General features: G+C 37.6%; 1 protein-coding gene across 1 annotated transcript in view; it reads left to right on the forward strand.

Moving 5' to 3' along the window:
• Gabrb1 (gamma-aminobutyric acid type A receptor subunit beta1) overlaps positions 1 to 13,671 on the forward strand; it is a 452,897-nt gene that overhangs the window by 335,449 nt on the left and 103,777 nt on the right. The window contains exon 5 of the mRNA XM_060380727.1: positions 4,130 to 4,212. Coding sequence (XP_060236710.1) covers positions 4,130 to 4,212 — 83 coding nt within the window. The remainder of the gene's footprint in view (positions 1 to 4,129; positions 4,213 to 13,671) is intronic.

Here is a 13,671-nt window from a genome sequence, read left to right on the forward strand (position 1 = left end):
TCTATGGTTTATAGTATAACTGGTACACTGATATATATATACATATCTAGTATTCTATTGTCCTATATGTAGCATACATGTGTGTACACTGAATATTGTATTATATTATATATATTATATATCCATCTTCATTTACAAAACTAAACCATGGGAAACAACATAAATGCTCATCATTGGAAGATTAAGAAAGTAAATTATGTCGTTTCCAAAAAAAATGAATTGTATAATAATAAAGTTGAGGGGGTTTGTGAGAATGGTTCATTATTTACTGATATAGAAACTTTGTTTGGACTAATATAGAAGAGACCTTTCCTTGCTAAAACAATTAGCTGTTCTTCTGTTTGCAAAGAATTTTTCATATGTAGTCATTTTTCCTGGTTTACTTTCCATTGCTGTGGTAGAGATTGTAACCATGACTAATAAAGCAACATAGAGAGGAAAGGTTTATTTGGTTTGTACATTCCAATCACAGTACATCGATTGGGGGACTCCAAGACAGAAACTTAAATAGGGCAGGAACATGAAGTCAGGAGAGCAGAGAAGATAGAAGAACTCAGCTGACTAATGTGCTCTCCATGGCTTGTTCAGCTTGTGACACCACCCACAGCGAGCTAAACCCTCTCACATCAATCATTAGTCAAGGAAATGTCCCACAGACTTGCCCATAGGCCAGTTGGATAAAGGCATTTTTCTCAGTTGAGGTTCCCTCTTGCCTGATGACCCTAGATTGTATCAAGTTGTCAAAAAAACTAACCAACACACACTTACTAAAGCTTACAACATAAGAAAAAAAAACTTACAGTTAAATCTGTCATTTGAACTCTTTAAATAATCCTTACACTTTGTAGAGGACTATGTCTTTAAGAAAGTACTTTTCAGTTCAAAAGTGATATCAAAAAATTATTAAGAGTAGAGTAGCCTTTTGAATTTCAGTTACTCTCGGACTCTACATTCCAGGAAAAGAGCCCAAGAGAAAATCCGCCGGAGATGGTAGAAATCTAAGTAAGACATTTAGAGTCAGAGTCCTAGAATTTACCACCAACTCCTGAGATTGCTGGAGACCATAAGTGTGGTGTAAGCCTGGACTCCAGCACACTATTTCCTCACCCAGTACACAAAACATATTAAGGATAAATGGTTCAGAGTTTGGGAAATGAATCCGACGGTCCAAGTGGGAACTAGGAGACACCATAAGACCTAAAAGATTGGTCTCATTGCTACTGTTGTGTTGGGCCGAATGGGGAAAGAAAGGTGGCATTTGATGCACAGTAAAACTTTATCCTATTAAAAAATTCAGCTGATACTGATGTAGACATTGTTAAGATGCTAGAGAATATGAAAAGTGGTATGACACATAAAAGCTATAATAGCAACTTCTATATGAGTAACATCTGTTAAGTACAGAACATTGAGAGAATAATTATGCACACATTAAATCTTTTTATGCACACAGTAGTCTTAGTTAGTTCATTGATTTATGAGGGCACTAAGCCTAATGGAGCTCATTTAGCTCACCCAAGCTCACACTATTAGTGAGTATAAAGCTAAGACCCAACCCAAACTGCAAAGTTTTTAACAAGTTTACTGTGATGTCTTTGGCATGTAACTATTTTATATGATGAATTAATTATATCAATAATGGATATAATAGAACACTAGCAAACTAAATTCAAGAGCACACTAAAAGAATTCTTCATCAGGGACAAGTAGGATTTATTTCAAGGATAAGAGTGTTGTTGAACATCTAACAAATCAAAGTTTGGGATAAGCCCTCAACAGGATGAAGGATCAAACCTATGTGATCCTTACAAAAGATGCAAAAAAAAGCCTGATACATTTTCATAATAGAGACTTGCAAACCCTAATCATAGAGGGAATTTACCTCATTATAACAAATATTATGTATGAAAAACTCAGAGCCAACCATAAATCAATAGACGTTGAGATCAAAGCCAAAGGATTACATTTTCTGGCATCAAAATACAATGCAATTTAAAATCCAAGAGTGTCAGTAAAAACAAACACATAAATGAGTAGGACCAAAGAACCTGGATATAAAGACATATCTACAGTAGGCTAATAATCAACAAAGGCACCAAAAACTTAAAAAGGGAAAAATGGTCTCTTCAACAAATTTTGTTTTAAATACTGACCACATTCAAAATGTTCCACCAAACTTGGCTTCTACCTCAAAACACATAAAATCAAGCAAATATCAGTCAAATAATCAAACATAAAAAGCAAAGTACCAGCAGGACACAAGGGGAAATCTTGGCACTTGGGTTGGTAATAACTTGGTAGCCATAAAACAAACATCCCAGAAAGCAAAAGCAAAGCCAGAAAGTTGGAATTAAAACAAACCAAAAATTTTTATATAGCAAGGAAAATAATCAACTTGTAATGGAAGAAACCGCTTGCAATCTGTGTATTTCATAAATGGCTAATACCCAAAATACATAAAGAACAATCCCAAAACAATATAAATATCTCTATTGTAATATGTACAAAGGCTTCAAACTTAAAAAAAAAAGAAAAGAAAAGAAAAGAAAAGAAAGAAAGTTAGAGTCAACAGACATGAGCAAAAGTACCCAACAATTCTAAGGGTAATATAAATCAAAACCATTAAGAGGTAGAATATAACACGTATGGAGCTACTATTTTAAAAAAGAAAGGTAAGTGATTATTCATTGTTTGTACTACTACATGACAGGATTGTGCTCTTTTTGCTTAATATTTCTTTGGTTACTTACTGGCCTTTTGTGGTTCCATATGAATTTTAGAATTGTTTTCTTCTGTTTTTGTAAAAAAAATAAATAAAATAAAATAAAGAGGTGATTGACTAAAAGGGTTTAATGATATGCATATTTTAGTACAATAAATTTCTCAAAAATGTATCATTGGCAGATACTGGCATTGATCTGAGAGAATACTTTGTCAGACATTTTGAGAGCACTAACTCTGACTGAGGAGGATGGAGTGTCTCCCCACTTACTTGTCTTTTCAACTTTCCTTCATGAAGGTTTTACCACTTTCAGCATATAGGTCTTTCTACTCCTTGGCTAAATCAAATCCTAAGTGTCTTGTTGTAAATGGAATTGCCTTATCAGAGATTTCTGTGTTGGTGTATTATACAAATAACAGTACTGATTGGACACAGTATCCTATCAGTTTATATGATCCATATACCAGTTCCAATAGCTCTTTTTAATGGTCTCTTGACTGCTTTCTATCAATACCATCAATCTATACAACAGATATAATGTTCCTTATTCCCTTCTGATTTGAGGCTAGAACTGCTAATCTATGTTCAATAGAAGTAAAAATAGTGGACATCTTTGCTTTGCTCCAGACCATAGCCATAGAGATTTTGATTTCTCTGCATCTGCTGAAGTTATCATGTAGGCTTCCTTTTGTTACCATGGTGTAGTATGTTAACTAATCTTCTCTTTGACCTCTCTTTCATTGATCACATAATCTGCTGGTTGACTATTTGGTAAACATTTGCAAGTCAGAAAAATTACATTCTCTATCACACCGTCTAATCAGCAGTAATGGACTGCTGAATTTGCTTTAGCACAGGAAGTTTTATGTTAAGTATTCATGAGGAAAACTGGCCTAACATTTTCTTTTCTCTTCTGTTGCCTTTGGGTGGTTTAAGAATTAAGGGGGGAAACACCTCATAAAGTGTTTCTGCAGTGTGTGTCCTTCTAATTCTTGAAAGAGACTAAGAAAAGTGAGCACCAATTTCTAATTTGAGTGCTTGGGAAACTCCCCCAGGAAATCATGTGGTCCTGGTTCCTTTTTGTTAAAGTGTTGATTAATAACTTAGCCTCTAAGTCATTGCTTTGTTCACACTTTTCATTTCTTCTTGAAGTTGCAGCTCTCTAGAAATCTATCCATTTCTCTCTCTTTACCTGCGTTACCTAGTCTACTGCTGTAGACTATAATTGTTTGTGGTAGTCTCTTAGGAGCATCTAAATTTCTGGCCCATCCTTATTTGAGGCTAGGGAGCTTAGAAATATAATTTCACCGCTTAAAATTTTAATTTTCACATGTTTGTTGTGTTGTCTTTGTGTGTCCATGGAAGGTCCCCACTTGTATCACCTCTTTCTCCTCTCTCACCCCGTAGGATCACAACCACCGCAGCATGCATGATGGATCTTCGAAGATACCCTCTGGATGAGCAAAACTGCACCCTGGAGATTGAAAGTTGTGAGTTACTTGCAAGGGGGATGGGAAAAAGGGAAGTTTACTTGACCCAATTAAATTCAACCTTTCTCTGAGTTAATTGGCACTGAGATGTTTTTAGCTGCCACCATTTCAAAGGGTTCACAGTCAGTGGCATTTCTCCTAATATCGGTGGTTCAAGGGTCACTTCAGTGACATTATCTGTTTGGCAAATTAAGGAAAGTCTGCTTATTTTAAATCATAAATTTGTCAACTCATGGTTTCTTCATCTCCTGCATATTTTTGTGACTCTCAAAAAAACATTTACACATCTGTTAACCTGTTAACCTGAAGGATTGTAAATGTTTTTTTCTCTTAGAAAAACAGTGTGTTGATGGTGTTTTTTTACTAGTGAAAACTATATAACAATGAATGACACCTCAATAAGCTTATGCTTTAGGTCAAAGAGTTAATGTTTTTCATGGCCACTGGCTGATTTTGGTCTCTACTATACCACTGTCTTTCATTAACTGTTTTCTTAATAACGTGAAAATTTTAATCACTACAACATGTCCTGACAAGCTACCCTTGTAACATTGTTTCTCAGTCTTCAACCTGCAGGCATTTGAGCCCATTCGTTGCAAATAGCAGAGACGGACCATTTTTTTTTTTTTTTTTTTTTTGGTTTTGAGAGTCACAAAAATGTGCAGGAGTTAATTCTATCACTTATTGACATGTGAAGGATCAGCAGATGTGTATTTTGATAGTCTAAACTGCTTTCTAAAGCTAAATGTCAAGAAGGAAAGGGAAATGAAAAACTTCCAGCCAACCTTACAGTATTAATGAAGAATAAATGTGTTTCTCTACTGAGCTACTAGGCAGTTTCATCAGCTTTCTAGTCTCATTATATAGAAATAAAACTGTTCCTGTAGAGAGAGCACTAAATCTAAACCAAATCATAGTCCTACATACCAATAAAATGAATAAAAAAATTCAGAAATGTTCGTCAATTAATATTTTAATTTTAAAGATCATAAAACCAAGTAAATATTAAAAGGTATTATTTATGAATGTGTCAACAGTGACTTGGTATACATGCCAAAATGACTGAATCAGAAACATGAACATGATAATTTATTAATGGCTGATAATAATTTATAAATAAAACCATTTTTGTTCAGCAAATAAATCATTACCTTTGAAACTGGAGTATAAAGAGAAGAATAACTGATGGGCTGATGACTGATATGTGTTGCCATTCACCTTTGACTATTTGTCCACTGATTTTGTGATTTTCTTAAACTTTGGTTTCTTTTGAAAAGTTTTGTGATCTTAAACTGTCTTCAAATTCTAAGACCCTCAGCTTTCTTCCTTCAGTTAAGACCAATAAATTATGCCAAAAAAATTAATTCACTCTATATTAAGTAGATATTAGCCATATAATATAGGATAAACATAAAATGTACAGACCTAAAGAAGCTAAACAACAAGGAGGCTCCTAGGGAAGATGCAGAGAACTAAGACATGCGAAGGCAAGGCTTATAGAGGGGTAGGGGTCAAGCCCAGTTCTCCACCACAGCCCTCCCTCTGCAGTAGACAGGTGAGGGGGGAAGGTGTTACAGCTCTGGTCTCATCAAGGCCAGGGACCCTGTGTATGGACAGGATGGGTCTAGATTTGCCAATACTGTCTTTGCTAAAGGTCAGAACCAATTCTAGAAGCTGAAGCAGAATTTGGCTCCTAGGTCAAGCGCCAAACAGTTACAGCTGAAAGGAGGGGATAGCTTGTAGATTCAGCAAACTTAGCATCCTTGATTCCATTGACGACACATGCACAGGCTCACACACAAGTCTCAGTGGTGCATGGCTCTGCAGTGTGTTTAAAATACTTTTTTATCTTAACAAAATGTGAAATCTTAAGAATGGAACTATCATGTGGCGCAGGAAAATATGCCAAAAATATATGAAGTCTATTCTTACTTGCTGGCTTTTGCTAGATGTGCTTTTTTTCCTACCTAAATACAAAACAAACTGGTTTTTTTCATGCTTCACAACTCTCCATAAATAAATTCATCATTTTGTGAAACAGCTCCTCCTCAATTGACAATGTACTGGACTGCAGCTCAGCTCTAATGGGTCTAATGTCAGTAAGATTATAAGAATGATAAAGCAGACATTGCTCAATATAAGATTGTGCTTCTGTGACCAACCGGGTGGAAACACTGCCAACATTTCAGGATTTTCTAGTTTGTATGTGCATCCCATTAAGGCTGGGGAAATGTTTTCCTTGGTTAGGTCCTTCGAGACAAATTAAAGGCATTTTGCTTGCTTTTAATGCCATCTAATCAACTAAAATTGCAAAGGCCATAAAGTCTTGTTAAACTGAAAATTTACTTGAACTTGGAGCAGAGTAATAGCTTTATAGCCTCAGGATTCTATAAAATGAAGCGATGGCATATAGAAAAATCAATCAAATAATTTAGTATAAAGAGGATTTGGAATTCGAAATCAATAGAGCTATCATATGAAGGTTGTATAGCCACAAGCCTTGTGGAGATACAGATAGGTTTTAGGATAAAAGTCATGGAGAATTATTTGAATGGTCTTTCCCGCTTTCTACAGCCACATTAAGGAAAATCTTTACTCTTTCCCTTTCTCTTTGAACATAAAGTGTCACCTCTTACTACATTCAAAGAAGTAGAAACCAATTTCAAGTCTGAAATCTGTGTCCTTGCCCACGTATAACTCTTCTTCTTCTTCAAAATCCTGAGCAATACCTATGTTTTGGGTTGAGAGACATGAACAAATATTTGTTCTTCTCGCAAGAGGTGCCCATGGTAGACAGAAGAAACAAGTCCACCCACACCTAGTTTGTTGAAGTAATATGTTTTGGGGGGCTACTTAGTGGGAGCCAAAATGAGCAGTTCAGCAAAAAGCTCACCCCAGAGTGGATAACGATTCATGAGAACTGAATCCCTGGAGATCCCTATGCAACTTGTACGCAGCTCTGCTAGTTGAAAAGAGCCTTCTCATTGCCAATTGCTCAGTGCCATTAGAACCCCGGAGGGAGGGGTTGTCTGACCTTTCCTGGAACAATGTGAACACGCACCTATTCACCTCAGATAGGCTACCAAGGATACACCGAAGAAAAAAGCCCATCTAAGTCCAGCGTAGGGATTCACTGAGTTTGTTGAGGTTACTTATAGAGGTAACTTAGGTATGAGAAGTAAATTACAGAATCATTGATGACAAAGGCATCCCCGAGAGGTCTACCAGAGCCCGGGTGAAGATTCACTAGAGCCAGCATCCCTGAAGCTCTCTGCATGACCTTTTTCAGGCAGCGCAACTGGCCAGTGCCACATCTCAGCATTTCTTACTACTTGTGTAAACTTTGGAACAGTCTTTGTGAATCTTGTAAGTTTCAAACTTTCCTAAGACTTATGGATTTAGTTTATTTCCTAAGCCTTCTAGGTTTTGTTTCCCTTTCGAAGCGTCTCCCTCTTAGACTCATACTCCAACCAAGGACTATTCATGGAGATAACCCAGAACCCCTGCACAGATGTAGCCCAGAGCAGTTCAGAGTCCAATTCGGTTACATAGTAATGTGAAGAGGGACTGCCTCTGACATAATCTGATTGGCCTGCTCTTTGATCACCTCCCCCTGGGGGGGAGCAGCCTTACCATGCCATAGTAGAGGACAATGCAGCCACTTTTGATGTGAACTGATAGACTAAGATCAGAAAGGAGAGGAGAACCTCCCCTATCAGTGGACTTGGGGAGTGGCATGCAAGCTGAGGTAGGAGGGAGGGTGGGATTGGGAGGGGAGGAGGGAGGGGCTTATGGGGGGATGCAGAATGAATAAAGTGTAATTGATGAAAATTTGTTAAAAAAAGGGAAAAAATAATTTAAGAACCTTAAATGACTTTCAAAAGGGGAGGAAAGCATGGAGTTAGTCAATTGGCATGGAGCACGTCTCGCCCCTGGGGGCAATGGTCTCCTGAACCTACTCAGACCTCGGACACCACCACTGCTAGTTCTAGAACTGATGCAGGATGTTCCAACGAGGGGGTTAGATGGAATATTTCAATTCAAAAAAGCCCTGGTTCTTTCAAAAAACGGTCTGGTTTATGTTGTTGCTGCTGTTGTTGTTGTTTGCTTCTGCTGCTGGTGGTGTTGCTATGTTCTAAATGTTCGGGTCTCCCTAAATTTATATTGGAACCTACTCATCGCGGTAAGGTTGGGACAGTCAAGTTTGGTAATGCCTGCTTTCTCGTGCACTAAGTTTAGTGGGCCATCCACTCAATCTGTGAGTCATGCAATATGACCATTCTACCGTATTGTCTGTAGCGATGTGTATACAGAACTCCAAGTCATGTTTGATTATAAAACAAATTTTATAAAATAAGATTGTTTCCTCACCCACAAAAGTGACAGATTTAAAAAAAAAATGTGTCCACCAAGTTAGCCAACTGTAAAATATTATAAGAAAAATATGAGATTTAAAGTATTTAAGTGCTGTTTTATTTATGTAGTGTGATATAATAACACCTGGAAATAAAATCAAACTCAAAATAGTCACACGGTGTCCAAATATCAGACCCAAGTAAGTCTATAAAAATATCAAGAATGGCACCTAAACTGTTAAGGCATATTAAGATAATTTAATTCAGAGTGAGGAAGCAAGGGTTCTAAGGAGAAAAATTTAGAAAGCTAAAACAGCCATTTCTGAATATTGTAAGCACTGTGTTACAGGAGACAAAGCAGATCTTCAAACTTGTGTATAAGTTGGGGTTCCCTGGGAAAATAATGCCAATAGAGGAGAGAGGGGAACGAAGGCAAATAAAGGGATATACAGATTGATTATAAGGAAGTGGGCCATGCAATTGTAGAGGCTGGCAAGTCCCAACATCTGCAGGATGAGTCAGCACCTGGAGAGCTAACGGCAGTCATAGTCCTAAGGCAAATACCTAAGAAGAAACAGAGTTCAGCTCCAAAGTCAACTGACCAGAGACTTAAGTAGAACCAGTGTTTTCAGTCAAATCCAAAGGCAAAACAAAGCTGAAGTTCCAGTTTGTAGGCAGTGAGGAATTTTTTTTTTCATTCAGAAAAAAAGTCAGGTGTTTCTTCTATTCAAACACTCAGGTCGTTGGAAGAGGTACAATGCCTTAGAAAGGCAAGCTGCTTTGCTCATCCTCCCAATTTAAGAGCCCCACAAGAAGAGCCAGAAGTCTCTCTGGTCATCTTAGCCACTACGTGATCCAGTCAAGTTCCTGACTAAAAGCAAAGTAGGGTGCCAGTGCAGATGCATCTGATTGGCTTCAACGAGCACACCCTGGGTTATGACTCCACGTGACTCAAGTAGTGTTCAGGGATTTCAGGAAGGTAGATTTAGAATTTAAGAGAAGTCATTTCAAATAAGTAGCACTGGATACTCATGAAATAAATTTCTACCTAAAAGGGGAAAAAAAAAACCTCTGTTCCTATGGAGGCATGTCAATTAATTGGAAACAGCCACCTACCATTAATAATGCAGGAGATATTCCTCAGTAGGAAACCAGTTTCATTTTATAACCTTCAGGATCTCTTTCAAGCCCCAAACTAGAACTCTTGGAGTTCATTCAATTTCATTATTTCACCAATAAATTACTTCATGCACTTGCCTAAATAATATTAGTGTTGAAGTGGTTCTGACGTATTAAGCAAAGTTGAACACAGGAAAAATGTTATGAATACATGAACATATAAATACTCACAAGAAAAATATGAAATATGTGACGCTTAAAAGCAAAAGCCTTAAAACCATTCTTACTTTATCTCTGCCTGCCAAATCACTAATTTTAATCTAAAATAATTTTAAAATAGCATCTACAATGCACTGCGTGCTTTCTATTCATGGTTATTAAATGCCAAAAAATAAGAAAAGTAAATTGAACTTCATGAATGATTCATGGGTTCCCTTGCTTTATGTCCCCATTGTCAAGGAAATTAGCAGCCTTGGATATCTCCTTAGATAAATTTGATTTTGTCATATTCAGTAGACTACTTAATGAAAATGAATATTTCAAATTTATGTTCATAGAAATGTTAATGAAATTTAGTGCCTGTAGCTTTTTGATGAGCAGAGGGGGTGGTTGTAGAGAGTATGGGAAATTTTTCTGAATTAATTTATTCCTCTATTCACTCCTCTTTCTTCTCCCTCTCCCTCTCCATCACCATCTCTCCTTCCCCCTCCTCCTCTCCCTCCAAAGTCTCCAATCTTTTACAAGTTAAAACAAAATTCAGCTGAGAAATAGAGTTCCATTTATAAAAATTAGTTTTGCAATTAAGCTTCAAAGCTATTCAAGCTAACATCATAGAAAACTTATTTTCCATACATTGGAAATTTTCTATGTAGATTGAAAAAAACACATTTGACATATTTCAGCTTCTGGATTTTTTTTTCTTTTTAATAGTAGGAGACGACCATTTTTCTACTAACATTAATACAATAAAAGTTCACAATAGTACAACAGAAGTCTAAAATAAAACTCACTGTTTTGTCTAAAAGTTAGACATTAATTAAAGACATACTTCATGTTAAAGATCTAATCATTTATAATTATAAACCTGTGCCAACTGTAGGTTCAATTCATTTGAGATCCAAACTTGTGTTAAAAATAATGGTTAATATTATTGCTTACTTATAGTCAGGTACTTTACAGAGATATCTGATACCAAAAAGGGATTCAGAGCATCAAGACAGTGAGTTATTAAGTCTCAAAACAATAATATTGTGAGTGGTACTTGACATCAATCTGACTTGTTCATCTAAGACTTAATATTATATAGCTTCTTAAAAAAAATCTCTGTCTTCATAAGCTTCTTCCCCCTAGCTGTCTGACTACACTGGTGACTTTCAGAGATACTCTGCTCAAGCAGAGAGCCTAAATCTGTGAGACGGGGAAGCATGTTTTAATTGCTTGTCCACTTTTCTGAATATAACCCAGTTCAATTCTTTTTTTATAACTTTTATTGTTTTATTAATCACAGGTTATTTACTTTGTAGCCCAGCCATTAGCCCCTACCTCATTCCCTCCCAATCCCAACCTCCCTCCCTCATCTCCTTCCATTCCCCTTTCTAAGTCCACTGATATGGGAGCTTCTCCTCCCCTTCCATCTGACCCTAGCTTATCAGGTGTCTTCAGGACTGGCTGCAATGTCCTGCTCTCTGGCCTAGCAAAGCTGCTCCTCCCTCGGGGGTAGGGGGAGGTCAAAGAGCCAGCCATTGAGTTCATGTCAGAAATAGTCCTTGTTCCCCTTACTAGGGTACCAACTTGGATACTGAGCTACCATGGGCTACATCCGAGCAGGGGTCAATAAAATTTGCAGGCAAATGGTGGGATCTAGAAAAGATCATCCTGAGTGAGGTATCACAGAAGCAGAAAGACACACATGGTATAAACTCACTTATAATTGGGTACTAGACCTATAAGATAGGATAAACATACTAAAAACTGTACACCTAAGAAAGATAAACAAGAAAGAGGACCTGGGGTAAGATGATCAATCCTCACTTAGAAAGACAAATGGGATGGACATTGGAAGTAGGATAAAACAAGAAATAAGACAGGAACCTACCACAGAGGGCCTCTGAAAGACTCTACCTAGCACTGTATCAAAGCAGATATTAAGACTCATAACCAAACCTTTGGTAGTGTACAAGGAACCATATGAAAGAAGGGGGAGTTAGTATGACCTGGAGAGGACAGGAGCTACACAAGGACCAAATATATCAGGGTACAGGAGTCTTTTATGAGACTGTTTCTCCAACCAAGGACCATTCATGGATATAACCTAGAACCCCAGTTCAATTCTTATGTTGGCTGCTTTTTTATGACCTTCTCATAGTTCTGGAAAAGTGTACTTCAATAGTCCCAGAGTTTCAAAATTCAACATATTCATATTTATGAACACAAACAAACATCTGCAAACCTGGAAATAGACATGCATGATCAGAACTTGGATCATCTTGTGACCTACCAAGTGTGTGTGTGTGTGTGTGTATTATATAGTTTTTATTTAAATGTCAATTTTCATAGTTAAATTGCTTTATTTTATCTTTAAGATCAAAGGTATTAAAATGGAATTTTTTTAAAAAAATATGGAAACCATTTCCTCCACACAGTTCAGTGGCAAGAGTTGTGAAAGGTGAGTCCTGGTATGAGCACGTTAAGTCTCCCAAACCATCAGGTTTGGGTTTTTTTTTCCCACATCTTTTTCTTGCACTTTGTCTTCTAAAATGGGAAGCAGAATGGAAACACAGAAACACCAGAAGAAATTTCAGCAAAGAACAGCATGATGCTCCGAGAAAGGAATCATTGAACTCATCAAAGCGAAATTGTCAAGATGTTCTTTATGCCATCTAACAGAATGGTTCTTCAAAACATTCCCTTTTCTGTTTCTTCTGCTTTGAAGAGGATTAACAGGTGGACCACGATGTACAATGGACTCTGTGCTTCAAGCCAATAGTCAATATATGTAATAAGAAGTCAAGCAGCTGGAATCTAGCTCAATCAGTAAATTATTGGTATTGCGAGCATGAGGACCTGAGTTCAATATTCAGAACCCACTTTAAAAAATGTCCAAGTTGAGCAACAGGGCCAAAAAATCTGGGCACAGGGGTCTTTTCTGAGACTGATACTCAACCAAGGACCATGCATGGAGATTTCCTAGAACTCCTGCTCAGACCTAGCCCATGGCTGCTCAGTGTCCAAGTGGGTTCCCTAGTAAGAGAAACAGGATCTGTCTCTGACATGAACTCAGTGCCTGGTTCTTTGATCACCTCCCCTGGGCAGGGAGCAGTCTTACCAGGCCACAGAGGATGTCAATGCAGCCACTCCTTTAAGACCTGATAAGCTAGAGTCAGATAGAAGGGGAGGAGAACCTCCCCCATCAGTGGACTTAGAGAGGAGCATGGGGGGAGATGAGGGAAGGAGAGTGGGGTAGGGAGGGAAAGAAGGAGGGGGCTAAAAGTGAAAAAACTGTAATAATAAAAAAATAAAAATAAAAAAATGTCCAGTGGGATGTTCTAGTCCTGATGATGTGGAAACAGGCAGATCCCTGGGGTTTGCTGCATCCTGAGTCAGTGAGATACACTGAAAAGTATGTGGACAGTACTTAAGGATTGACATCTGAGGCAGTCTGTGCATGCACACACACACACACACACACACACACACACACACACCTACATGCATACACAGCCACATGAGAGCTAGCTTGTTAATGAATGCTCCTCTATTTTTTGATAACGCATCATACATTGTAAACCATATATCTGACAGTATATGTACACATCTACAATACATTTCTACAACTGAGTCACAAGGAAATACCACAATTAAGAACACGGAGTGACTGAGCAGTCATTTCTCTCAACATACAAATGGCCAACGGGTGTGCAACAAGGTCTTCATCATCACTAACCATCAGAGGCCTGCAAATCCAAGCTACAGTGACAGCGTCTTA

Source organism: Meriones unguiculatus, chromosome 3 (genome assembly GCF_030254825.1).
Source record: "Meriones unguiculatus strain TT.TT164.6M chromosome 3, Bangor_MerUng_6.1, whole genome shotgun sequence".
NCBI lineage: Eukaryota > Metazoa > Chordata > Mammalia > Rodentia > Muridae > Meriones > Meriones unguiculatus.